General features: G+C 55.5%; 5 protein-coding genes across 12 annotated transcripts in view; 3 read left to right on the top strand and 2 right to left on the bottom strand.

Annotated features, from left to right (window-relative positions):
• TESK2 (testis associated actin remodelling kinase 2) overlaps positions 1–7730 on the top strand; it is a 75777-nt gene extending 68047 nt beyond the window's left edge. For all 3 annotated transcript variants that reach the window (XM_072041727.1, XM_027462534.3, XM_021273279.4), the window contains 2 exons: positions 763–898; positions 2999–7730. In XM_072041727.1, coding sequence (XP_071897828.1) covers positions 763–898; positions 2999–4005 — 1143 coding nt within the window. In that variant the 3' untranslated portion in view covers positions 4006–7730. The remainder of the gene's footprint in view (positions 1–762; positions 899–2998) is intronic.
• Positions 7731–8860: 1130 nt separating this feature from the next.
• TOE1 (target of EGR1, exonuclease) lies at positions 8861–13726 on the bottom strand. Its single transcript, XM_027462536.3, has 7 exons — positions 13521–13726; positions 13396–13436; positions 12705–12801; positions 12439–12597; positions 11823–12082; positions 10268–10436; positions 8861–9794 (listed from the first exon to the last, which is right to left on the bottom strand). Exons 1-7 carry the CDS (start codon positions 13653–13655, stop codon positions 9009–9011), a joined length of 1647 nt encoding a protein of 548 aa, XP_027318337.3. The 5' UTR covers positions 13656–13726; the 3' UTR covers positions 8861–9008.
• Positions 13727–14097: 371 nt separating this feature from the next.
• MUTYH (mutY DNA glycosylase) lies at positions 14098–18755 on the top strand. Of its 5 annotated transcripts, none has more exons than XM_038182730.2 (16): positions 14099–14258; positions 14445–14566; positions 15232–15271; positions 15624–15697; positions 15826–15867; positions 15955–16026; positions 16184–16297; positions 16465–16562; positions 16786–16930; positions 17013–17088; positions 17166–17351; positions 17484–17629; positions 17774–17926; positions 18070–18120; positions 18239–18385; positions 18464–18755. In XM_038182730.2, exons 1-15 carry the CDS (start codon positions 14147–14149, stop codon positions 18341–18343), a joined length of 1536 nt encoding a protein of 511 aa, XP_038038658.2. In that variant the 5' UTR covers positions 14099–14146; the 3' UTR covers positions 18344–18385; positions 18464–18755. The 5 variants fall into 5 exon arrangements, with proteins under 5 accessions (XP_071897831.1, XP_038038658.2, XP_038038659.2 ...); XM_038182731.2 differs by having other exon boundaries at positions 18439–18755; XM_072041728.1 differs by having other exon boundaries at positions 18239–18755.
• A 342-nt stretch (positions 18756–19097) lies between these two features.
• Positions 19098–21447, bottom strand: HPDL (4-hydroxyphenylpyruvate dioxygenase like). The gene is made up of 2 exons (XM_038182729.2): positions 21312–21447; positions 19098–20757 (listed from the first exon to the last, which is right to left on the bottom strand). Exon 2 carries the CDS (start codon positions 20743–20745, stop codon positions 19567–19569), a length of 1179 nt encoding a protein of 392 aa, XP_038038657.2. The 5' UTR covers positions 20746–20757; positions 21312–21447; the 3' UTR covers positions 19098–19566.
• A 665-nt stretch (positions 21448–22112) lies between these two features.
• Positions 22113–24967, top strand: LOC101803314 (selenoprotein Pb). Of its 2 annotated transcripts, none has more exons than XM_027463504.3 (5): positions 22113–22262; positions 22740–22960; positions 23063–23275; positions 23392–23527; positions 24056–24967. In XM_027463504.3, the coding sequence occupies exons 2-5, from the start codon at positions 22758–22760 to the stop codon at positions 24296–24298; spliced, it is 795 nt and encodes a 264-aa protein (XP_027319305.1). In that variant the 5' UTR covers positions 22113–22262; positions 22740–22757; the 3' UTR covers positions 24299–24967. The 2 variants fall into 2 exon arrangements, with proteins under 2 accessions (XP_027319305.1, XP_027319307.1); XM_027463506.3 differs by having other exon boundaries at positions 22126–22257.
• Positions 24968–25845: the final 878 nt, after the last annotated feature.

Here is a 25845-nt window from a genome sequence, read left to right as displayed (position 1 = left end):
AAATTACTGCTTAATTTAAGCTGCTTGCTTTCTATTACAGTTGTCATGTTTGGCTTTGTTTAGGGATGCATTGCTATTAGGGAGAATAAATAAATGCGTACTGATAAATACATACTGATGGCTGAGGCGGAGGAAAGAATATTTTACTTGGGCTAAAATAGTCTTTTCTGTTGTATTATTTTTCTCATGTAACTTGTCAATCTTGCTTCCTCACAAGACAGACCGGTACACTGAGTAGTGAGGCTGATAAACAGATGCAAAGATAGAAGATTTGAAACTTTAAAATCAGCAATGCCATTTGGTGGATTTTAATTAAAGCCCCGAGCAATGATGGAAGAATTACACACTTTTAAAGAATAATATAACCAAGTTGCTCTGTTTTAATTCTTTTTGCTTCACACAGACTTTGAAATTACATTGTTGTATAATCTCTGGCTGATAACTGGGGTACAAAAAGAAATCTTTGAACTGTGGAAAATGCTTTAAAACAAATAAGGTCCTGAATCAAATAGTTTGCTACCTTTTCTTTATAAAATACACCATCATAGAATCTTTCCAACTTGAAAATGAAATGAGAACTATAATAGACGTAAATTAGAACGCTACTTTTCCCCTGCTTTACTTAGATTTTTTTCCAATAGTAACATGCTTCTTAAAACAATCTTGAATTTCTTCAGTTCCTTCAAGTTATCCTTCTTTCTGTCAAAACTAAGTAGTATGGACAAACCCCCATGAAACGATCTGATTTCTGTGCATTCACAGATGGATCCGAAGTTACGTCCTTCATTTGCTGATATTGTCAAAACACTGGAGGAGACTTTGAACCGGCTGAGAAATGAGGACTGTGAGAGAGACAGAAAATTTTTGAATCTTGACAACAATGAAAGAAAACCCAAAGGTAAATGTCTGTATTTGCACAAAACTTGCTGCAGGCTAGTAGCAAGAGAGTACAGGGTTTTGTATTTTGACTGCTGAGATTTCAGATAAATGTGGTATTATATATAGTTCATGAATTATTTTGCCTAAAGCCTGAAAGTGATTTTGGAACAATGGTGCACTGTGCAGTGTCATTTGGGAAAGAACAGCTTTTCCTTAAAGTGCCTCAAAAGGTTGTGCCCACAAGCTCTTGAAGTAAAATTTAGAGTTCATTTGGGAATGTAAGTAGCTAAAAGTACATGAAAATTCATCAACTTTTGCTTTGGCCCCTGCTACTTCTTAGTGCATATACATAATTTCCTTGGTATATAATTTCTTTGGTATGTATTATGTGTAACACTTAGAAGCTACTTAAATTCCCTCAGGAGGAAGAGCAGAGAAGATGCATTGTATTCCAAAGTACCTTAGAAGTACTGTGAACTGGGGAAAAGATGAATCCCTGATCTGCATTGGGAATGCTGGCCTTGAAAGGCTTTTTCTAAAGCTGTCTAGTGCCCCCTGGTGTGAGGAGCAAACTGCAATCACTTCTTGGACAGAACATGCCCCCACGAAGATTTCTTCTCTAGTAGTAGATTTCTGGTGTTGGAAACTAGACTGAGTACAGTCAAATATATTCCACAGACAATATAGATGCATACATGAAAACTGATTTTAAAAAATATATAGTCTTTCAAACCACATGGAGCATGCACATGTGATAGTTCTCCCCTACCTGGAGAGCACCTGAGAGGTGTGAGTGAAAAAGCAAAATGTTCTTTTTGGTTTTCCTGGCATTATCACTTTGGAGCACGGCTCAGATTCACATCTTTGTGGAGAAGTGTTACGTGTGGTTCTTTGACTTGCGTAGTCTTTCCTCAGTGGAGCACCTACAGACTGAACTGTGGCAGTATTTAAAGGAAAAAGCAGAAGTCCACGTGCTCATTCTGGAAATGGTAATCGAAAGGAAATAACATTTTATTACATCCACTCAATTGTTATTACTCTACCACAGCTTTTCAGAGGCACCTTGAGAGCCAGTGGCAGCTGCATGTCCCAAACACTCTAAAAGTTAATGTCTTTGCCAAAACAACTGCAAGTTTCCCATCCTGTTGTAGTGATAAACCTTTAGATTTTATTTGTGTATGTGTGTGCGTACTTATTTGCATGCATACGCATAATATGTAAAGTTTGTTTTTTTTAACTCCTACTCATTGGAGTTAAATTCTCCTGTATCCCTAATTTCTGTACTGGATAATCTATTGACTCAAGGCTGGAATGATTTTAACTCTTGGTATCGGGAGGGCATTTATTTTGGTCGTAGACTTTTCCTATCAGGGTGAGAATATCAGTTTCTTTGGTGACTGTTTTGTATTCACTTTCTTTTATGGTCAGTATCATCAACAGATCTTGGGCAATCTCTGCTGGAAACCATGATGATAAGTGTAGAAACGTGCAAATTGTTCTTCTCCAAGACCACTTTATGTCCTTTTTGTTGTGTCAGTGTACAGGCAGTGAGGAGGTTTGAAGGAGCCCTAAAAAATACAAAGTTTGCGTAGAGGACTGAAAGGACTTCTTTGTTCCTTTCAGATTTTTGTACAGTTTCCTTCCCTTTTTTTCTGAAGACAATGTTTCTGTGTTAAATTAGCATCTCCCATAATGTGGGTGGCAAATTAGATTATAAAATAATACAGAAGCAGTCCAGTTTCACTGTCTAGACAAGTAAGATGGCATTAACTGAATTTGAGTTTGCTCCGTTCTTCAAGGTGACTTTTAATCAGTTTGAGGTATGAATGAAGAGGAGAGAACATTTTAAATGTAGCATTGACAGCCTTTGCATTTAAAAGGTCCTGTGGACAGGGCTGCCAAATCTCCAAGTCTGAAGCCAGTGGTACACTGGGGAGAAGAGTGGTGTCGTGTATGTGCAAAAACTTTTAAGTAACTAGCAAATGTGTCTGTGGAAGATACTTTGGAACATCAGAAGTGCACCTTTTTCCTCTACAGTTATTGAGAAGGCTCTGTGAGGGAACAGGCATGTGGCCATATAGCTCCTTTAAGCTAAAGGTATTTCTCTTCTTCCACTCAGGGTCAATCGAAAAAGGACCAGGAGTAAAACGTTTGAGTTCCCTGGACGATAAGATCCCACCCAAGTCACCCCGTCCACGTCGGAATATCTGGTTATCACGCAGTCAGTCGGATATCTTCTCCCGCAAGCCTTCCAGGAAGATAAATGTCCAGGACCCCTACTATACACCAAGCAAAGGTTTAGGCCGGAAAGTTAATCCCTTCAATGCACGGGAGGACCTCAAGGGTGGAAAGATAAAATTCTTTGACATGCCAAGCAAGTCTGTGATCTCTCTTGTGTTTGACTTGCATTCTCCAGAGGCAGGAGGTGGCCTGAAAGCCAGCCAGTCCCAGTTCCGGCAGGCATATAGCACGGACTGGCAGGAGTTTTCCCTCCCTCCTGGGAGGAAATGCAGATCACTTCCAGTCTCCCCTGAACTGCCACACAAAGAATATGGGCTGTTTGGTGGGCTGTCCTCCACCGTCAGCAGATGTGACCCAACCCAACTAAGTGCAGAGGTTCGGCAAAAACTCCTGAGTAGCAGTAAATACGGTGTGTCAGAGATTCCTCCCTTTCAAGCCAAGCCTCACAGGTCAGAATTTCTTCCTGTACCAGGACAAGAGGAAGACATGGACTGTTCAGATGGGCCAGTGTCCCAGGAGGAAAATGGGTTTTACCCTGTTGAGAACACGTGTGAAGATCCAGCATGTAATCAGCCATTAGCGCTGGCCCAGTCTGAGCCACTATCCTACAAAAGGCTCCCAGCTGAGAATTCAGTGAACTCTGAGGGACATTCCTCACAGGTGTTTGCTGGTTGTCTCCCTTCTGAAGAGATGGAGGTGGAAGATGACCTACTGAAAAATACACCGCTGGAGTCTACAAAGCCTCTGTTCAGTGTTGGTCCTTCCACGGTGCCGAGGAGAGAGGCACGGCCCTTCAGGGAGCACGATGGGGACAGCACTGCCCCATTGTCTCAGACCTCCAACAACTCAGCAAGTGGCAGCACGCAGTCGACTTGTGGCATATGAAGAGAGGGCTCAAACTGAACATGTCCTTGAGTTGTTCCCAGTCACTTAAACTCTGTTTCTCTGTGGTGCTGGGTTTCATACTCAAGAGACCCAGCAGATGGTAAGAATGGGCTGTCAAACAGCTGCGGACAGCATCTGGAGAGACTGATTATTTTAACTTTATTTCAAGCTATGTTTCCTTCCTGATTTACTTTAGGAGGGGGAACTACTCCAGCCAGAATGTCCATGCGGGCCCCGTAGTCCCTTCCAAGCGGTAGTAGCGAGAAGCAGGCACCAAGCAAAGAGTTTGACCTGGATTCCAGCATGGAGCATTTCAAGGCCTTAAGTTCCACATGGGGTAGAAAGAGCGAACTGTAGGTTTTCCCTTTTCCTCTGACTGACCAGCTGCTCTAAACTACTGCAGGGTTTGCATTAGCATTCTGCAAGCAGTACACACGAATCAGAGCCTCCGTTCTGGAAACGGGCACAGGGATCTCTTAGAACTGTGCTGCAGCATTAAACAAGCTCTTCTTTCAGAAACAAAAGCCCTCACGCTGGTTGCAGTCTGCAGGCTGAGTCACATGATAAGTACTTTCCAATTAACAAGAACAACCTGTTCCCTGGTGTTTCTCGTTTCCCTTGGGATTTATTAATGATTCATTAGTGCAGGGAAGCAGGACACTGAGCACCACTTTCTTGCACAGCTCTTTGTGTGTCCCAGATGTGGAGGAAGATTTGCCCAGGGCACAAGAGGGGAGCCACCTTCCAGGTGCTGTCATTTCTGGGCTTCTTGAGAAACTGCCAGTGAAAGTAGCAGTTCTGAGCTCCTGGGCTTTTTATCTTCGAAGAGCTGAATGGAGAGCATGATCTCTTGCGGCAGAACAGTTAAATACAGCATCTAGATTAACAGCTGACCATCATCACTAAGGTAGAAGGGACATGTTAACTTCCCTCTCTGGTAGGACATCCTATCTCATTAGTGCCAGCACGGTAATTATAGGTTCTTAATTAAAAGCAGACTGTGTGATGAAGGACAGGAATCCCCTGCTCAAGGGAAGCTGCCAGCAGTGTTGCAGCCATGAGTGCTTTTGGAGGAGAAACAGTAGACTCACAGAAGGGCTTTGAGTTGTCAAATTTAAGAAAATTAGCTTGTCCCCAATTACTTTTTTCTTGTATAGAAAGGATCTGTTATCTTCATTAGTTTCTCCTGTCACTAAACAGGATTATCTACTTTATTTCTTTTTTTTTTCCTTCCATCCACCAGCAGGTAGCTGTAAAAGAAGCAGCGGCACGTGCTTCCAAGCTGCTTGCTGGAACCAGTATCAGAGATCCCCACTCTGGGATGAGATGCATGGGAAAGCTTGTTCTGTGGTGATGTTCCACATCCTGCCCTTCTGCTATTATTGCCTACAACAATGTGGGGTTTTTGTTATTATTATTTTTTTAACCTATATTATCATTCCTAACTGAGGTTGCATTGCATGCTCACTGAGCAGCTGATACAGTAGGCTCTGAGGGGCTGGAAGTCCCGAGTTTTATCCAAGTAATCTGTTACACTTTCTGCTCTCAAGTAAGGATGGAAAACGTAAGCTGGTACTCCCTGATGGACTTCTACTCTTTTCCCATCTCAAGGAATGGATGAAGAAGAAAGCCTAAGCTCTTTCTTGGCTGAGATACTGAGCTTTTTGGAGGTATAGGTAACTATTCTGTGAGTTACAACTATGACTTTCCCTTGTGAAATGTCTCAACCTGAGCAGCAGTTATCCCTTGTAATGGCTGCAAAGAATTACATGAGAAAGTGTCCTTTAGTTACTGAGCAGTCTGTGCTGCATTAGGCAGCCGTCAGCAGTTTGAAAAATGCACATCCTTACCCAGATCACCTCTTGTGGCTCACAGCTCTCTGCCCCTTGAAGGTGCTGATGTGTAGAGTAGCTTGTCTTGTGTATCCTGTCTGCAGAGCACGGAGCAGCTTGAAGGGCTGGCACTGTGTGCGTGTAATTTCCTTTGAGGACAGGGAACCGATCAGCACAACTCAACTGACGGCTGGCTGCCTGCCTTGTGCCTGCTTTTTTCTTCCTCTTTTTCTTTTACACAACTAATCTTTCAGGAGGGAAACCACCAGCACCAGCTTCTGTTGTCAAAAGATGCACGTAGATGCATGACTTCAGACAAACGAGCAATAATAAGGAATGGTTTACTTCTGGATCCCCAGCCTACAAGGAAGCAGTCCCGCAGCCTCAGCAGAGCGCAGGTGCGTGCCTCTGGCTTGCATTACCCTGCTCCTCAGAGCTGCCACCCTGCTGGGAAGCCTCTTACCCTCTGACAGACTGCAAAGCCTGCGCAGCCAGGCTTGGGGTACCTCTCAAACACCCGTCACAGTGACCTCACCTGTGTCTTATAGCACTATCTCTTAAAATGTTTCCCTGCCCTGAATGGATCTCTTACAGAGCAACACGACTCAATTTTTATTTCCCTAAGTGTCTACTCTGAGTGCAGCCAGCTGACACAGGGCACATCCATCAACTTTTCTAGCTGTTTGTACCGAGGGGGAGATGTCAGAAAGAAATACCGAGGGATACCAAAGGCTCAGGCCTTTCCTGCATTCTTGGTCTGCATGGGAAAAGAGGCACTGGAGTAAAAGGCCATCTTAAAACAGCTTAATGCCTGCTCAGGCACGGCATTTCCAAGGGTCTGGATGCAGTTGGCACTAAGTCTCATCCCTTTGGTTGTGCAAAGCTGAATCCAGGTTGCACCTAGCGAGTACTCCTAGGTTTTCTGCCCATCTGAAGGTGCTTTTCTACTGGGGGCCATTTTCTGACAGCTACTGATGAACGTAAATACCAACGTGTGGTCAGCAAACTCCCTGTTTTATAGTGATGTGACAAAGTTTTATCGTGGTTGGATTTTATCATGGTTTTTGACTTTCTTACAGGAGCCATTCTTGCTCTTTTAAAAGACTTTCTACACGTTGCTAGGTTCCCTGAAGAGATCAAAGATGTTTTTAATTCACTTTAAATCTTTCTATGTTGAATTCATTTACATGTCTGTTATAAGCTATTTTTGTTGTGGTTGCAGGTTGCTAAAAGGCAACTAAGAGGATGCATGTGAGTTGCTGCCCCTCAGAAGCAGTGCAGACAAGGGGCTTTAGTAGACTTCTACTTGCTGGGAAGGCATCAATGTGTTGTGTAACAGAACATTGGTATTTTTTGCCAGTACGACTAAAGACACTTGAATAATTCCTGTTTGCACTTAATGCTATTGTTTATATTGCATGTCACTACATTTCTATGCAAAACAAATAACCTTTTTTTTTGGGAGGAGGGGCAGCCAGATATTTGATTAAGTATAAAGATCTTTGCAAGATGATCTATTTTCATATTTATGAAGGAGTTTTACGTCTTAATATTTTGCAGACTGTAAATAGCTCAACTTGTAATTAAAGGCTTAGGAAGAAGTTTGTAGCTTGTGTATAATAGTAAGTTAACACTGCCAGAAAAAAAAAATCTTTGCAAAACAACTTTTCTAATATTGTGGATATTTATGAATATGTAAAGAAAGCACGTCTTGTTTTTATGTTGATTGACCTTCTGACTTTTTTTTTTTGAACTATAGAAATGGTGTATGTTTTATTGGAACTGCAATAAGAAGTAACCAAAGATGAATCCAGTTAAATATTTTCATAATTTTTTCTTGGTCAGGTTTTGTAAACTTTCCCATCTTGCTTTCAAAATAAAAATAAAATCAAGGGTGGAGTCTTGTGATTAAGAGGGCAATTCTAGGTTACACAAACGTTGATTCAAATGCTATAGATGATATTCATGGTGGTGCTGCTGAGTTATAAACAAAGAGAACTGTCATCCTTATTGTGTTACTTCCCTCCTGCATCTTCCTGAAGTGTTAACGCTATTCAACCCATGAGACTCAAACCCTTTTTTTCTTCCTTATAGTGCTCTGAAGAGTAGGCAGTAACTTGTGACCTACAAGATGCTTTTGATAGCAGTCAGCCTGCAGGGAGCTTGCCATGGTGACTGCAGTGTCCTAGCCCTACAGCCTAGCTTCGGTAAGCACAGGAAGCAACGCACCAGGGTTTAAGAGGAGCACATCTGGCTTTCAGTCCCTTATTTAGAAGTGTAAAAGACCTGCTGTTGCTTAGAATCACCTTGCCCAGCACAACTTTCTACTTTTTTCCTGTAGAAGCAAATGTTTCATCTATGTTGTAACCACAACTAAAAGTACAAGTATTAAGTGGAACCCTTCTCTGGGCTTTTAAACAAACAAAAACCAAAACACTTTTTTCCTTCTCAACTTCTTTAGAAAGACAGAATAATTAGGAGTATCAAAAGTAACACTTGCCTAAAGATTCATGGAAATGTGTGCTTTGCCTGAAGAACTAGCCTGCTTCCTTCTGGTGTGCAACAGAAGCATCACATCTTCCTCCAGTCATTGATTAATAGCACTTTCTATCAAAATAATTGTATGTGACAACTGGGCCTTTTCATGCTTTTTATAATGTAGATTTTGACCTTTAGCATTAGTCCTTTTGAAAAGGTCTGTCTTCCTCTAAGCTACTGGGTTAAGTGGCAGCAAATATTAAGGGTAAAGGCAAGATCTGGGAGGATGTTCTCTGGCCTCTGTCTCCTCTTACATTATCAAGGGATTGCCCTTCCTCTGCAAGTGAAACCTGTGCTGAAGGAGTTATCAGAGGGTCTTTCCAGAAAGACAACCCTAAGCCTGTTGTTTTTTTTAAACCCACTTTGAGTGGGGATCACTGCTGCTACTTGCAGCCCTGGGGTGCAGCTGAAGTGTACCTCTCTTCCCTCCAGCCTTACCTGTGCCTTTATTGCCCCTTGTGCTGCTAAGGAACACCAGGGAGAACTCCAACTCAGAGCAATTTAATTAGTCAAGAAGTTAAAACAAAACCACAGATAAGAAACTTGCTCCCTTTCTGGTCAATTTTTGAAAGAATAAAGAACTTAAACAACTGAGGGGGGAAAAAGCCCAGTTCAGCCAGGAGTCCCCCAATTCTATGTACTGTCCCAGGCCAACTTCATCTTCCGGCTGTGAGCTTTGGAAGATTTAGAAAAGGAGCTCTTCACTATTTGAAGCGGCACTGATTTCCCGCTGAGGTACAGTTTATTGTGACAGTCCGGACACCAGGGCTCTGTGCTGCTGTCCGTGCTTTTTCTCTTCTTGAGCATCCAGACGTAAGCCATGATGTAGCCAGTCATAAAGGCATCAAAACCAGCTCGGTGGATGCCCCCCTGCGACGGGAGCTCCTGGGCTTCCTTTTGCTTTCCTGCAGCACACGCTGCTTCAGTCTGGGGGCTGTCTGGGTGCCTGGCTGAGGCTGCTCCAGCAGGGAGCTCTGACTTCCCCTCCACTTGGTCACTGTCAGAGGCGTGTCCCTTGGCAGAAGGGCTCATGTCAGCAGGTTCTCCAGCGCTCCCCAGATCCTCTTCCCATCTAGGACGTGTGCTGGGGTCTGAGCTGGCCTCTGGTGCCACGGCAGTGGAGTTTTCCTCCTCCAGTGGCCAGTCATCATCGTTGGGTGTCATCTCCTCCGCCTCTGCGGCAGCTTCGTAGCAGCTCTGCTTTGGCGGCGGTCCCTCCTCCCCGTTCTGAGCTATCTCCATGTCTTTCCCTGAGCTTTCCTGTTCAAGCACCTTTGCGGGTTCTTCTGCGTTCTTCCGCCGCTTCCACTTGTGTTTGCGTTTCTTCCGCTTCTCCAAAACCTTGTCGTCCTCATCGATTATGAGGTCGATGTTATGGGACTGGGGACACTTCACCCCGTTTGGACACCAGCCGTAGGCCTAAGGAGAAAGAGAGAGAAGCCTGTAGCCGCTGGCAGCCTGGTTACTGCAGCCTATCCCCAGAACACCAAGTAGAGGTAATTTTCTACTCTACTTGTGGGCTCATGAGGCTGTGCCTGGAGCACTGTGTCCAGTTACAGCCCCACAGCACAGGAAAGGAATTGACAAACTCCTTTCAAACTCACAGCCCTCCCAAGGCAGCAGCAGGTACTGTAACTCACACCATCCCTCCATTTAGGGCTGTATTATCTCTGAATCTTGGCTACTAATGTAACCTGTGAAATTCACTGCCTCAGAACAGAGCATGCTGTTGTGTGGCTTTGAAACCAAAAAGGCAAAGCTTGAAAATCTTCCTTCTATCATGAAGCAAGTAAGTGGAAGCTCCCAGGTGCCCTCCTACCACCTCCTGCTCTGGCCACACGTGTGGCTTTTTCCCCAGAGCCAGGTAGGAAGCAGGGATTCCCGTTACTTACCGAAAATTTCTCGCAGACAGGCACGTTATTTGCCCCTCCCACGCTGCTTGTTTCTTCCAGAGAGCAGTGGCGATAGTCAATGTAGTGGGACATGTTCTCGGGGTAGTTGCAGAACTCAATGGTGAGGTGCTGGCTGCCGGAGTCCCTCAGCTTGCAGTTCTCTCGCTTGCTGGAACACACCAGAGCACGCGGTTAACTCAAAGATACCCCAGAGCAGGGCTGGTGCAGACACGTTGCTCTGCACCAACTTTCAGCTCCTCTGCTTTCTTGCTCTTGAGCTCTAGCTCCTGTTTGACAGCCTGCTGCAAGGGAAGTCAGTTCAGGGAACAGAACTTCAATAAATAATCCCTTCTGTGCTATCTAAATGCTGTTTCCCCTTATATACAGGCAGGGACAGCACTGTCCTTGGTGAAGCTATGGGAGAAGGGGACACCTATCTTGGTTTTGAATATTCAGGGCAGTCAGATGTGTTAGTCCTGCTGATGTTAATAGACAAAGGGAAATGCCCAAGGAGTTGTAGCCACCACCCAGACACATCAAACCTGGGCAATGCAGACACCAGAAGTGCTTTCCATCTCATGAAAAAACAACCATTTTGTCCCAAGAGCTGGCTAAAATGCCCCAAAGGTTTGGAGGTAAGTAGAGCTGCAGTTTAAAGCATTTTTAAGAGTCCTGTTTTAAAAGTGTTTTCATCCTGTCAGAAAAAAAAGGTATTTTTTTTTTGAGAAGAACCATCTTGAACATGTTCGGACCTGTCAAAACAGCATTTCCTGATAAAAAACAGGCACTAAGATACCATTTCTGCTCTGCATGGTGTGAATTTAGCAGATTCCAGGGGCTGTACCACTGCCAGGGCCTTGTTTAGATTGTGCAGTGAGTGCAGAACCAGGGCTCAGGCTGACACACAGAACGGACGCCGCTGCTTCTGATTTGTTCACCTGGAAGATATCCTCGGAGCTGAGGGCAGGAAGCAAGACAAGAGCCTTGGAACAAGAGCAAGCCTTTGCTTGGAAGGAAGTGATGGGAATGGGAACCTGCTCCAAATGAGAATCTCACGAAAAGGAGTTGTGGCAGAGCTAGTCAGTGTCAGGAGATAGGGAGCACCTCCCTTACTAAATAACCTGGGTTACAGCAGGCTCGGCAGGCACAGCCCTGCTCCCTCGCTGAGTTCACAGGGAATCTGCTCTGTTCTGCCTGTGTTCCTGCTGGTGTCCCTGTGGCACTGCTGGATCAGGGCCACACACTGAATCAACTTGTTTTCAGTTCAATAAAAATTAAAATTAAATTTAAAAAATAAAATTAAATGAGGTCACTGTCGTTACAATTACTGCCAGCAGAAGACTGAAATCCTCTTTCCACTCCTGCCCACCAAACAGTGAATTACCAGATGCACCCTTACATGCTCAGCGCCCATCCTAAAAAAGGGAATCACAGAAGAGCTGCTTTCTTCAGTCACTGCAACAATGCAAAGACCTAAATCCTTTCCCTGGAAAAATAAACCAAGCGCTGATTCCCTCTTTCGCCCCAAAGCTTTAAATACCGGTGTGCTGCTCACCACTTCTTGAAAGCATACTCCAAGTAGGATGCCACAAAGCGGGTCTCAAACTCCGAAGCGTATTTGGTGTCATATATGCCTGCTGGGAACATTTCCGAGAGGTCAGCGGTGAAAGTGCCGAGGTTGTCTGGGAGGTGAGCGTAGAAGCACTGGTACAGGAAGACCAGATCGATCAGGCCGTTGTGCAGAACGAGAGGCTTTCTCGCTCGGATGAGTTCCAGGAAAAAGGTTCGAACGCTCTGGCTCTGGGTCTCATTGCCCTGAAAGAGGAGGGATTAATCAATAAACCTTAGCACAGCGACTTAATGCCACACCAGGTATCCCCAGGGCCTGTTGTTGCACTACACTGCCTACAGCCACGACCTGCTCTGATAAAAGAAATGCCCAAATAATTGGAAGAGCAGCTGCTGTGAGTGACATTGGATATAAAATAGGAGCGGTAAGAAGGATACACTGCGTTCAGGTTCCTTTTTTTGAGCCTTTTTTCACATAACAGGCGTGGGAAAGATCCTGGGGAGCCAGAACCTCCCCAGCAGCCTGGAGCAGGGCACGCCGAGGTGCATGAAGGTGAGGGAAGGATGAGGGTGAGGGCATGCGCCCGGCAGCGCTTCCTCACCTTGTCGTTGCCCTTGTGGTAGGGGATGCCCTGCGAGTACTGCTTGTTGAAGTCGAAGCCGTGCTGCACCAGGAACTGCACCGACTGCGGCTCCACCACGTACTCCTCGGTGCAGAGCAGCGTCAGGTTGTACACCTGGCACAGGTAGGTGTGCTCGGGCTGGGGGAGAGGGGGAGCACAGCGCAGGGGTCAGCGCCCCGCACCCACCCAGGGCTCAGCCTGGCGGCCCCCAGCACCCACCCCCAGCCCCGCGGCCGCCCCGTTACCTTGCCGGGGAGCTGCCTGAAGCAGGCGATGCCCAGGGACAGCATGGAGCGCGTCCGGGCGGCGCTGCACACAGCTCGGTACCGCTCCTCGATGCACCTGCGGGCGGCACGGCCGTAACACCGGGACACCGGGCACCCAAACCCCAACGGGGGGGGAGGACACCGAGCCCGGGACCACCCCCGGTACCCCCCAGCGTCCCCGGGAACCTTCCCAGTAACCTCCCAGTAACCTCCCAGTGAGTCCCCAGTGCCCCCGGTACCCCCTTAACCCCTCCGGGGCCCTCCGAAGCCCCCCCGGAGCCCCTCGTTATCCCCCCAGGACCCCCCCGGAGCCCCCCTTTACCCCCCGGGTACCCTCACGGTGCCCCCCTGACCCCCCCAGTACCCCCTTTACCCCTCCGGTGCCCCCCGGAGCCCCTCGTTATCCCCCAGGACCCCCCCCGGAACCCTCCCGGTGCCCCCCTGACCCCTCCGGTGCCTCCCAGTGCCCCCCTTACCCCCTCGGGACCCCCCCTGGACCCCCGGTGCCCCCCGGAGCCCCTCGTTACCCCCCCAGGACCCCCCTGGGACCCTCCGGTGCCTTCCAGGTGCCTCCCGGTACCCCCTGACCCCCCCGATACTCCTCGGAGCCCTTCGTGACCCCCCCCAGGACCCCCCCCTGGACCCCCCCCGGTGCCCGCTCCCCACTCACGGGCTCAGCAGCGCCTTCCTGGCCCCGAGCCCGCTCAGCTCCTGCACGGACACAGCCGTCAGCCGCCGTCAGCCGCCCCCCGGAGCCCCCCCCGCTCCCTCCCCCCCCCGTCCCCATCCCCTCACCGTGTCCACGGCGATGAAGGCCGCGGAGCGCAGCGCCAGCAGCATCCCGGGCCACAGCTCCGCCAGGTTCCCGCTCTGCACGTCCACCACCGGCACCCGCCGCGACATGGCCGCCCCCTGCATGGCCGCCGCCATCACGGCCGCTCCGGGGCCTGGCCCGTGGGGGGTGTCTCGGCGCTGCCTGCTCCCGCTGCTCGCCTCGCTCTTCGCCTCGCCCTGTGCTGACAGCCCTTTATATACCTCCTTTCCTCCTAAACCTTTCTCTTTTTTTTTCTCCGCTTTTCCAAACCGGATTTTAGCTTAAATTTGTTTTTTGCGCGAACAGGCGTTTAGCTCGGGCAGCCCCGTGGGGCCTTGTGCTGCAGCCTCTAGGACCTGCGAGGGAAGGGGCGGGGATAACCTCCCCGCTCCTCCCTCTCCCCGCGCTGATTGGCTCCGCCGCGCCACGAGGCCACGCCCCCTCCCGGGAGCCTCCTGTAGCCGGGAGGGCGCGAAACCCCTCCCCCGCGCCCGGCTGCGATTGGCTGCGGCGGGGCAAGCGGCGCTCTGATTGGTCCCCGCGAGGGGGCGGGGCTGGGGGGTGTTTTCCCGGGAAAAACGCACGTGGAGGCCCCCCCAGCCCCGCCATGGGCCCGCTGCGGGCCGCGGCCGCCCGGGGGCTCCGCAGGGGCGGCGGCCGGGGCAGGGGGGCGGCCCCCGGGGCCGGGAAGGGCAGCAAGGGCTCGGCGGCTCCCGGAGGTGCCCGCAGGGTGGGGAGGCTGCGGGGAGCCGGGGGCGGCTGGGGGCTGCTGGGGGCGGGCAGCCCGGTTCGTGCCCGGTTTGTGCCCAGTGTCCCCACCGGGGCCCCGGGGGTGCTGTGCTGTACGCGCTCACACGGCCCCCGCTCTGTCCTTGTGCCCTGACCCCGTGCTGTTCTCCCTGCAGGGCGCCCCGCTCCGCCAGCCGCGCTGCACCTCTTCGGGGACCCCGCTGAGGTGGAGGCGCTGCGGGGCAGGCTGCTGGCGTGGTACGACCAGAGCAAGAGGGACCTGCCCTGGAGGGCGCTGGTAAGGGCGGGCGGGGCTGCTGCGGCGGGGAACCCGTCCCTCTGCACCGGGGGAGCGATGCTGGCTGCGGTGGTTTTGTCGAGGCGAGGCTTCCCTCAGCTGCATGAAAATGGGGGTGGGTGGTGGGGATGGGATGGTGCTCCAGGTGGTGCCGGTAATTTTGTGATGGGTGATCTGTAGGTGAGTACCTAAACGTGAACAGTAACATGGGGTGGATCTGAAAATCTCAGTCTCTGAGCCTGAGCGCTTCTCTCTTGATCCAGTTGTCTTCTGGACACTTTTTTATGCAGTCTTTGGCATCCTACAGCTGTCAAAAGGGTTTTCTGCTGTTGCTTTAAGCCTGTCAAGTGCTCCTGTTACAGCTCTTACCTGCTCTGTGCTAGGCCTGGCAAAAGGTGGTTTGACAGCAATCGGGGTGCTGGGGGTGGGCGTCAGCTTTACAGCAGCATCTCTCTGAGTAGTGCTGTAAGGCTCTCCTGTGGTGTTTAAATCTGTTGTTGCTTGATCAACCTGAAGTCAGAACGTCTGGGCACTTGAGGAAATATCTTTTATACTCCTATATAGCGTTCAAAACACACCACGAGCAATTTTATTCCACATGCAGGTCTCCCTGTGCTGGGGTGCTGTGTCCCTGTTTCTTATGCTCTATTTTTGTCCCCTTTCAGGCTGTGACTGAGCCGGATGTCAACAGACGGGCGTATGCAGGTGAGGAGCAGGGGCTGCACCCTGTGTTGTTACTGACCTGGACGTACAGTGTGGCCTTGTGAGGATCTGTGGCTTCAGCTCCCATCCTTACAGCAAGCTGCTTGGGCCCCTGACATGGCCACAGGAGCCACTGAGCCCCATTCGTGTGGCTCTGGGGCATCTGAGAGGCAGCTTTGGGCCTGAGGGAGCTCCTGTGGGACCGTGCGTGGGGCTGGGGTCTGGTGGGATGGGGTCTGGTGGGCTGGATGCTGCTGCAGTGCTTGTGACTGGTACTGGGGTGGCCACAGCCCGTGCTGTGAGGGGTGCAGGTGGCATTGGCACCTCTGCTCTGACCCCTGGGTGCTGCCGGCAGTGTGGGTGTCCGAGATCATGCTCCAGCAGACGCAGGTGGCTACGGTGATCGACTACTACAACCGCTGGATGCAGGTGAGTGCTCCTCACGGGGTGCCCGCAGGTCCCTGATTTGGTGGCCCTGACCTCTGCCTGTGGCAGACCCCAGGGGCAGAGCACGGCCGTGCTCGTCCCTCCCTTGTCACCTTCCCCCTGCTCTGCAGAAGTGGCCGACGCTGCAGGCGCTGGCAGAGGCGTCGCTGGAGGTGAGGAGCGCTGGGGCTGGGTGCTCTCCCTGCCCTCGTGGCTCTTTCCGTGCCCAATCTGACTCTGCTCTGTGCCTTTTGGGGCAGGAGGTGAACGAGCTGTGGGCAGGACTCGGCTACTACTCCCGAGGAAAGCGTCTGCAGGAGGCAGCGAGGAAGGTGCTGGGGTGTTGGGCGTTTGGGTGGGTGCTGGCTCGCGTCTGCCTTGCCTCGCCGGGGCTGCAAGCTGCTGGCACAAGGCTACGTGGCTGGGACCCCTTCTTGTGGGTCACATTTACGCGCTCAGCTCAACTGCCCTGGCTGCCCGGTCTCTCAGGTGGTGTCCGAGCTGGCCGGCCAAATGCCCAGGACAGCCGAGGAGCTGCAGAAACTTCTGCCAGGAGTGGGCCGATACACGGCAGGAGCCATCGCTTCCATCTCCTACGGGCAGGTGAGAGCTCTCGGTGTCCAGCAGGGACACATCTTCCCTCGCTGCCACCCAGCCCCGCTCCTGGCCGGGTCCTGCTGCTGGGTCTGGCGAGCTGGGGGCTCCCCGAGCTTTGTGCCCGGCTCTCCTGGCGTTGTGGTGCAAGTGGTAACCCCTGCTCCTGGTTGCAGGCGACGGGTGTCGTGGATGGGAACGTGATCCGTGTCCTCTGCCGCCTGCGCTGCATCGGCGCTGACCCCAGCAGCCCGGCTGTCATCGACCGCCTCTGGTAGGGGAGCCCGGAGGGATTTCGCGTGGTGGCTGAGGGCAGGATCCTTCGGGAGCTGAACCTGCAGCAGGGGGAGGCCAGGGGTGCAGGAGCTCTTGGGAAGCTCAGGGGGAAAGGACCTGCATGGCCTCTGCCTGCCCGGGAGCATCCTCCCCTCACGGGCAGGAGCTGCAATTCATGCTGTTTTTGGGGGCCCCCTGCCCCTCACTGCTGTTTCTCGCAGGGCCATGGCCAATGCCTTGGTGGACAGGAGCCGCCCGGGGGATTTTAACCAAGCCCTGATGGAGCTGGGGGCAACCGTGTGCACGCCCAAGGCGCCGCTGTGCGGGGAGTGCCCCGTGAAGCAGCACTGCCGAGCCAGGCTCAGGGTAGGTGTGGCACCAAAAACCGTCCCCTCCCAGCCTGCTGGGGCCTGTGGGCTGCCAGCTGTCCCCTCTCCTGTCCCCTCAGGTGGAGAAGGAGCTGGCCTTGGCCTCTCGGAAGTTATTGGGAAAACTCCCCCCGGTGCCTGATGTCGAGGACTGTGGTAAGCACCGGGGTTGATCCTGGTGGTGGTGGCTCCGGGCCTGGGCCCTGCTGTGACCTTTGTGTTGGTGCTTGCAGCTGTTGGGGACTGTCCCTTGTGCCCCCCAGCTGCGGAGCCGTGGGACAGCAGCCTGGGGGTGACCAACTTCCCCCGCAAAGCAGCAAAGAAGCAGCCACGGGTGGAGCAAACGGCCACGTGCGTGCTGGAGCGCAGGGGCCACCGTGGGGCCCTGGAGTACCTGATCGTGCAGAGACCCAGCTCGGGTACCCAGGCGGGTGGGAGAGGGGGAAAAAGCACCTGGGCAGAGCAGCCAGGGAGTGCTGGGGCTGTGAGAGGCTCAGCACCCCTGGGTGCACCTCCTGCTGGCTCATGTCCCTCGTGTCCCCTCTCCCCAGGGCTCCTGGCCGGGCTCTGGGAGTTCCCCAGCGTGCCGCTGGCTCCGGGTCTGCAGCAGGAGCAGCAGCGGGAGGTGCTGCAGGATCACCTCCAGGCGTGGACGGGGCAGCCTGTGGCAGCGGGCAGCTTGCGGTTCATGGGGGAGGTGAGTGTGGGGCGTGGGGCAAGCCCCACGTGCTCAGCGATGGGGGATGCAGCACGGGAGGGGGGATCCTGTCCCCTGCTGGCACCGCTCCCACACCCTGCCCGGCTCTTCTGCCCGTTTCAGTGTCTCCCCCTCCCCTTGCAGGTTGTCCACGTCTTCTCTCACATCCACCAGACCTATGTGGTGTACTCCCTGCCCCTGGACGGGGACGTGACCCTGGACCTTGCCTCCTCCCCGTCCCGCTGGGTCACAGAGGAGGAGTTCCGTGCCTCGGCGGTGTCCACGGCCATGAAGAAGGTGTTTGGGGAGAGCTGGGACTTCCCTGCCCTCCATCTCCTGGGGTCCTGAGAGCACCTGGGGTACCCCCTAACCCCTGCGGGACTTCCCAGCTCGTTGCCCTGGGTGCTGATCAGCCCTGGGCTCTCCTGGGCTCCTTTCAGGTGTTGAAGGTGTGCGAGCGGCAGCGCGGGGAGGAGAGCGGCCCCGCCAAGGTGGGTGTGCAGGAGCTGTCCTGTGGGCTGGGGGGGATTTGCCGGGCTGGCTTTGTCCCTGGGGGTTCCCTGGGGGGAGTTCTTGGGGTTTGGCTCAGCCCCAGCCCCTCTCCCGCAGGGCTCCAAGCGGAAGCGGGGTGCGAAGCCAGGGGCAGGGGGCAGCACCCGCCCCGGGACACAACTCTCCCTCCGCGCCTTCCTCCGGGCTCCCAACCCACCCTGATGCCCTCTGCAAGAGCCGGGACCACCGGGCACCCATACGGTGGTGAGTCTCATGTGGGGTATAGGGTGGCAGCGGGTCCCGCTGTGGCCCTGTAGCGGTCTCCTGTGCTTTTCCTTCCAGCCCCACAGCCACCAGCACGTCACCCACCCTGCCTTCACGGGGGGACCAGTGTGGTGCTGGATGTGACCCGGGGCTGGGCTCGCCTTCCCTGCTTGGCTGAAGCCCCCCTGGGCACCAGGAAGGACGCGACCCTGGCTGCCCGCGAGCCCTGGCACACATCTGCAACTTGGCCACCAGCCAGCGACTGGGGATGCTGCTGTACCCTCATGCCTCCCCTAGCCCTTTTGATGCTTGTTTTTACTGAATCTGAGCCGTGGGCTTTCTAATAAATCTCCAAAGGTGGTGTTTTTAAGTTTTTAAGTGATTTTTCTGCCTCCGCTGCAGCGTGGCTCTGCTACACCAAGTCTACTGGTGGTGTCTTGGCTATTGCACCCCTTCCCATGGGTGCCCCCAACCCCTCCGCTCCCAGTTAAGGCACCCAGAGTACCTCTCCTGGAAGGGCAGCTGTCAGCCCTCCTGCAGCAGGACACCCCATGGGGCCTGGGGGATGTGTTAGAGGGGCGGGTGGCCTCATCCTAAAGGACCAAAGGGCTGGGGACAGACTCCTTTGGGCAGTGGGAAGGGCCCTTTCATCCTCACCTGGCACTCAGCAAATCTTAAATAGGAGAAGAAAAAGTTATGATGATCTCTCAGGTTAACTCTTTAAAACTCTTTAATTTAGGTGAGAAAGAGGCAGTCACTTTCCCTATTTGGGGGCTGACGATGCTCTGGTTGGTACCTGGTGGTGAGCTGCAAGTGTCCGTAGCGCGCTCCTCATCCCCCCACGTGGGGTGGTTGTGCCAGCAGTGCCCTTGGCCGTGCTGCAGGCACAGGTCTCATTAGATTCACATGAAATTAAGGCAGAATACTATTAATGTAAGGCTGATAAATCAGTGGGAGCCCGAGGAGGGGGAGGAAACTCCATCCCAGGAGTGCTTAGAGTCCCACTGGACCTGGCCCCAAGCAACCTGCTGCTGCACTGGTGTTGGCTCGGGGTTGTGCTGGAGACATCCCTTGGTCCCTGCCATCCTGGGCTCTGCCAGGCGCCTGCTGGAAGCCCTACAGAGGGGTATGGCCCCTGGGCTGGGACGGAGAGAAGGGGAGCTGCTGCAGCACGGCTGCCTCTACTGCCGCTGGTCCATATAGACCTGCACAGCTTTCCACAGCGCCCGAATATTGCCCTCCCCGAAGCCAGGGGCTCCCCGCCGGTCGATGAGCTCCAGGAAGAAGGTTTCCTCGGAGAAGATGGGATGGGTGAAGATCTGCATCAAGTAATTTCGGGAAGGGCTCTCCGTGCCATCAGTGCACGGCCCCTTGTTCTCCCCAGGCACGGTGGTGTCCAGCAGGATGCCCAGCTCTGCCAGCGTGCGGGGGTCTTGCCCAGCCCCTCGGATCTCCTCCTCCTTGCCCAGCTGGCTGTAATAGGTGGCGGGGGGCACGAAGAACCGCACGCCAGCCTGCTGCAAGGCCCTGGTGGTGGAAACAATATCCGGCGTGCAGAGGCCGACGTGCTGGATCCCGGCCCCGCCGTGCTGCGCGAGGAAGGTGTCGACCTGGTTGGGGCTGTCCTTGGAGAGGGACTCGGCGAGGACGAGCTTGCAGCTGGGCCCCGAGGAGCCCTGGGCGCTCTGCAGGGCGAGCAGCAGCATGCCCACCCCCTGCCCGCCCAGCACGTAGCCCTCGGCCAGCCTCTCCTGCGGGCTCAGCAGGAAGCGCTGGAAGCCGAAGCAGCGCTGGTACCAGTCCAGAGCTGCCCGCGCGCCGCCCCGCGGGCAGACGTAGGTGATGTGGTCAAAATTGGTGATCTCCACCCCGTCCCCTGCCTCGTGGGGTGCTCCCCGCACGGGCTGGAAGCCGGGCAGGAAGGGTCCCTGGTAGCGGGATCGGTCCAGCAGGGTATGGCTGATGTTGCCCACCACGGACCTCACCACCCCGTAGGTGACGGAGCCGCCCTCGTCGCTCACTTCAGTGGGGGGCACGGGCACAGAGCACCCCCGGCCCCGCAGCCGCTCACAGAGCCCCGGCACGTCCTCTACCTCGAAGCAGACGTTGGAGGCTGTCCCCAAAGCAGGCTGGGGGTCCACATCGTAGAGGAAATCATGGGAGGGGGCCCTGGATGGGGCCAGGCGCTGGTTGAGGAGGAAGACGGCGGCTCCCCGGCGCAGGGCCAGCTGCCTCACCTGCGGTGTCTCCCGCACGGCCACGGGGTGGAAGCGAAAGGAGGCGGCCAGGTCCTGGGCCCAGCGCTGCCTGTAGGGCACGTGGAGGGAGATGAAGCAGGGGCGGCTCAGTGAGGCCGCCATGGCCTGGGCACGCTGTGGGAGGATGGTGGGGGTTAGTGGGGGCTCGCCAGCCATGCACGGAGCCCAAGTGCACTTGTGTGTGTCCCTCTGTGGCTGTGTGCCCCTTGGGGGTGTCATAGGGAGGTTGTGGGGTCTGGGGGGGGCATCCTGTACCCGCAGCTGGAAGTGCAATGGGTGGACTGGGGGCCGTGGGATGGGGATGGGGCAGTGACCTTGCCCTAAAGTCACGGCGGGTGGCAGGTATGGGGCGCTGCAGAGAGCAGCCTCCTGCCCCCATACTGTGACACTGGGGGGGGTTAGGGGACGAGAGATGTGACCCCACAGCGGCACGCAGCAGGACTGTGTCCCCCCAAAAAAGAAACCTCGGGTGCGGTGTGGTGGGGAGACCCACGTGCCACCCCAAAAAAATAAAAGGGTTTTACCCAGGGATCCCCCGCCCCGCTTCCCCACTGGGGCTGACACGGGGAGCCCCCAACCCCAGGCTGAACCCCCCATAACCGCCCCAAAACCCCCCCAAAATCCCCCCAGGGGCCATCCCCGTCTCTCCCCGCACGCCGCCGGCTCACCGGGCTCCGGGCGAAGGGGACGCCGGGCTGGAGGCCGGGCCCGCCCCGGGGCGGTGCGGGGAGCCGGGCCCTCCTCCCCCATAAGGACGGGGCGGCCCCGGGGGGGGGCTGTCCCCACTCTTCTGCCCCTCTGCCCTGCCCCATCCCTCGGTATCAGGTCGCTGCTGACAGCCCCGACCCTCCCCAGTGCCCCCATTTTGGACCCCCCCCTCCCCGCCCTGTCCTGTCCCATTCGCCGTGTCCCCGGCTGTGTTTATGGCCGCTGCCCTTCCCCGGCTTATCGTGTTTTTGTACAGATCCCCCGGGACGATAAAGCTGCTCAAATATTTGCGGAGATGTCAGCGTGGGGCTGAGGCGGCGAGAAATTGCCCTGTGGGGTTTTTTAGGGGGGGGACGCTCCGGCTCCATGCACCCCTGGGCAGGAGGTGCTTGGGGCTGGTATTTGGGGGAACCCTGGTGGCCCTACACAGCTCGATGGTCAATATGCGACCCGAAAGTGGCCGTGGCCCAACAGGGTGGCCCCCAAAGCAAGGCGAAGAGCCCCAGCATCCCAGGATTCAGGGCAGGCTTTTTGGGGTCCCTGTGGTGCCAGCAGGGTGAGCGGTGCCCTTGGCAGTGCCACCCAGCCCGTGGCAGTGGTTTTGGGGCCATGTGCCTGGCTTTTTGCTGCGGCACCCGCTGTGTGAGCTGAGCACCAGGCACGGCTTTGCCCTGGCATGGCTGGGGCTCAGCTGCGGCAGTGAGGCCTGGTGGGGACAGAGGGGGCCTTGTTGCCGTCCCCAGGAGGGCGGCGGGGGCCGGGGAGCATCCCCCCTGCTGCAGCCGGGCGCTTCTCCTCCCTCCTGGGCGGGGAGAGTGGTCAGGAGATAAAAGGGAGGCAGGGGCCAGCTTGGCACTGCCGAGAGCTGGGAGCTGAGGTCCGGCCAAAGGACAGCAGCGAGGACAAGTGCGGTATTGAGGGCTCGTTCTTGGGTGGGGGAGAGGGCTGGGGATTAGGGACATCACTCCCATCAGGACCCCATGTCCCCCCCACCCCTTCCCCAGGCTGTCCCCACAGCCCCACGTCCTCCCCCTGCCCATAAGATGTGCGGGACCGTGGTGGGATGGGGCACACCGTGGTGAGGGCAGGGTTGGGGGGCTGTGGGAGGAAGGGTGAGTAGGGCAGATACTGGGGGACAGGGGGGTTAAGGGGTCTGTGTAACCCCCCCAGCCCTTGCTGGGGCGCCAAGAACCTTCAAGGTGGCCTGAAGGTTAAACTGCCCCCGTCCCTGCAGCTGGGGTGTGGGGGCTGCCTGGCTCCCCAAACCAGCCCCGGGCTCAACTTTTGGGGTCATCGAGGCAGAGGAGGTCTCTGGGGGAAGCAGGGCAGTCCCCACGGGCAAGCACAGCCCCGGCGTGGGGGCACTGACACCCTGTGTCCCCCCCCAGCTCCCCGCCGGCATCGGCATGGGGCTGCTGGTGCTGGCCCTGGCCTCCTGGCTGGGGCTGGCCTTGGCCTCCGAGGGGGCGACCAACGGCAGCCGGCTGTGCCAGGAGGCCCCGGCATGGCAGATCAACGGTTCCAGCCCCATGGCGGAGGCGGCGGGGCAGGTGACAGTGGTGGCTTTGCTCAAGGCCAGCTGACACTTCTGCCTGCGGCAGGCCCACAGGTGAGGGCTGCCCCCCCCCCCCCCCGCCAGCCCCGCCATTTCGGGTGGTGGCGGTGGCGTGGTGGCGGTGGTGGCTTCCCCTCAGCTCCTCCTTCCCCGCAGCCTCGGGGGCCTGCGGCAGAGGCTGTCGCGGCAGGGCATGGCCGACGTCCGCTACATGATCGTCAACGAGCAGGCGCCGCTCTCCCGCGCCATGTTCGGGGAGCTGCAGCGCCAGGCCCCCCCGGGTGTCCCCGTCTTCCAGCAGCAGCCGCAGGAGCCCGATGTCTGGCAGCTGCTGGGGGGGGACAAGGACGACTTCCTCGTCTACGACCGGTGAGGGCTTCCCCGCGGGAAGGAGCCCCTTGTAGGGTTGGGGTCACCATCCCTGCCCATCCCTGGGTCTCCCTCCTGTGCAGCCCCCACAGCTTGTCCCCTGCTCTGCCCCGCAGCTGTGGCCGCCTGGCTTTCCACATCCAGCTGCCCTACAGCTTCCTGCACTTCCCCTACGTCGAGTCGGCCATCCGCTTCACACACAGCAAGGACTTCTGCGGCAACTGCTCCCTCTACCCCAACAGCACCCACGAGGTATGGTGCCGTGGGGCTTCATCGCCAGCTGGGAAGAGGGGCTGCTGTGGGGGGCAGGGGGCTGGAAGCTGGAGGGGTGCAGAAGGGATCTGCGTGAGGAGGAGGGGGCTCGTGGGGTTGTGGTGGTCTGCATCAGCTGGCCTGGAAGAGCTAACTCGGGCTATTGGCCTGAAAAAAGAAAGGGGCAGGCAATGGACGCAGCAGAGCAAAGCACATGGATTTGGGCTCAGCAGGTGATCAGTCTCTTCCTAAAGGAAAAATTCACACAGAAACATTGAATGTAAAGCAAGTTTCTTGCTCAGGAACTCCCTTGAGCACAGCCAGCTTGAACCAAGGGATGTGTGTAAAGAGGTTTGTTCCCCTTGGGCTCCAGTCTCTCCTGCCTGCCCTGGCTAGAGAGCCATGCCCGTTTCTGCGGAGTGGATGCTATTCTGCTTTCACACCCTCTCCCAGGTGTGCTTGCAGACTCGCTGTGGGGCTGTGCGCTCATTCCCATAGCACATCAGCCCTTGTGTTTACTTTCCCCAGGCTAACAGCACCATGGAGGTCCCGGTAACCCCGAGCCCGCTTCCTGACCAGGAGGAGAAGGAGTCAGAGGCCCCCATCCACCACCAGCACAAACCCCTCCACCCTCACCACCATGCGGGCAGCAATGAGAGAGCCCCAGAGCCCAGCGGGGACCACAGGGCTGCTGCCCACGCTCACCACCACCACGGAGACCACAGCCAGCCCCATCCCAAGGGGCAGAAGCAGGAGGGACGCGATCCCTAAGCCAGGCTGGGCAGCCTCGCAGAACCCAGTAGCGTGCACGCCGTGCCAGGTCGCTTCCCAGAGGTGTGGAGGACTCGTTTCAGGCCGCTGGTCACCAGCAGCATTGGTGTGACAGCCCCCTCCAGCATCCCCCCTGTGGGTCACGCTTCCACCCCGTGCCCAGGGATGAAAATCCCCCCTCTGACACCCAAAGGTGCTGTGCTTTGGCCGCAGGACTCAGTTCTGACCCTTCCTCTGCCACCTGCCTCTCCGTGCTCAATGAAGCCCGTGGTGCAAACCGGGATGTCCCCGGTCACCGCGGGCCGACACCGCACGGAGCAGCAGGGCAGGGCTGGAGGGACCAGAGCTGGGTGTTGCCTGCCCGGCCCGGCACCCATGGGTGCCCGTGGAGGGATGGGATGAGCCCAGAGGAGGGGGGGCTGCTGGGTGGGCTCCCCATGCCCCAACCCTTGTACCCCCATCGCTGTCGCACCCTGGGGACCCTCCAGGCCTTGCACACGGGTATGTGCAGTGGTGGTGGGTGGCCGCGAGATGGTGGCCTTGTCCCCTCTCAGAGACCGAGGGGCTGCGGTCAGGGCACACAGCGCTGGGAGGACGGGGATGAGGGTCCTGGGGGGAGAAGAGGGGATGGGGACAGCCAGGTTGGGAATAAAGCCTCTGTGAAGCGAACACTGTCCGCTCTGGTCTCTGGGGGTGCCCCAAAAGGGTGTGTGTGGGGGTCTCGCACAGTGCTGGGGTGGCCCCAGGGCTTTCTCCCAGCACAAAGTGGGAATTTGGGGCTCCATAAAGCAGCAGCTGGTGGAGATTTGCGTTTCCCTGTACTGACCAGGGGAGTGAAGGGGCTGAAGACAGGAGAGCCCCATCTCCCCAACCCTTCTGCCCTTCAGCAGGGTGGGAGCCCAGGGCTTAGGCCCCCAGGGCAGGGCATTAACCACGGAGCCCTGCCCAATGCCCCCCCCCCCCCAGCTCTCCATCTCCCCTCCAGACCCCTGACTGAGGAGCAAAGGATGTTTTTTCTGCTTACATGGCTCCATGGAGCAAGGGCTGGGGTGGACGGGAGGTGCACTGGGGGCAGGTGGGTCAGGATCAGTCCGTCTGTGGGGTCCCTGCTCCCTGGCTCTGTCTCCCCCTCCTTTCTTCCATCTCCTCCTCCCCCTTCCTCCTCTACCTGCTCCTCGCAGCCCACAAGGGCACCTCTGTCTGCTGCTCCTGCCATCAATATCGAGGTTATCTTTTTCTTCTGGCAGCTGCTGTAATTGAAACAAAGCAGGCCGGGCCTCACGGGCTCCCCTCCTCTCGCTCATTTTGCCGGTGCTGCTGAGACAACTAATTCATCTTATCGATGCCTGCCTGGCCTCTTTTCCACGAGAGCAGCCACAGCCCTCTCCCCACCACCAGCATCCCAGGCAGCCACAGAGCTCTCACTATTGACACATTTCGGCCTGGGGACAGGGCAGCAGCTTGGGTGACGTCCTGCGTGTCTGAGGGGACACCCAGGGTGACACCGATGCTGCCCCGTGCGTCTTTGTCAACGAGGGCTGGTCTGT

Source organism: Anas platyrhynchos, chromosome 8 (assembly GCF_047663525.1).
Source record: "Anas platyrhynchos isolate ZD024472 breed Pekin duck chromosome 8, IASCAAS_PekinDuck_T2T, whole genome shotgun sequence".
NCBI lineage: Eukaryota > Metazoa > Chordata > Aves > Anseriformes > Anatidae > Anas > Anas platyrhynchos.
This window is presented reverse-complemented; position numbering and strand designations above follow the sequence as displayed.

Bases quoted from the DNA above. Each gene is read 5' to 3' on its own strand.
- TOE1 (XM_027462536.3), bottom strand. From the start codon at position 13,655: ATGGCGGCGGCCATGCAGGGGGCGGCCATGTCGCGGCGGGTGCCGGTG. The intron at 12,598-12,704 runs GTAACGGGGCGG...CCTCTCCCCCAG, and splicing joins TCAGGCAGCTCCCCGGCAAG to CCCGAGCACACCTACCTGTG. The intron at 10,437-11,822 runs GTGAGCAGCACA...GGTGTGTTCCAG, and splicing joins GAGTATGCTTTCAAGAAGTG to CAAGCGAGAGAACTGCAAGC.
- MUTYH (XM_038182730.2), top strand. From the start codon at position 14,147: ATGGGCCCGCTGCGGGCCGCGGCCGCCCGGGGGCTCCGCAGGGGCGGC. The intron at 14,259-14,444 runs GTGCCCGCAGGG...TTCTCCCTGCAG, and splicing joins GGGCTCGGCGGCTCCCGGAG to GGCGCCCCGCTCCGCCAGCC. The intron at 15,868-15,954 runs GTGAGGAGCGCT...CTTTTGGGGCAG, and splicing joins TGGCAGAGGCGTCGCTGGAG to GAGGTGAACGAGCTGTGGGC.
- HPDL (XM_038182729.2), bottom strand. From the start codon at position 20,745: ATGGCGGCCTCACTGAGCCGCCCCTGCTTCATCTCCCTCCACGTGCCC.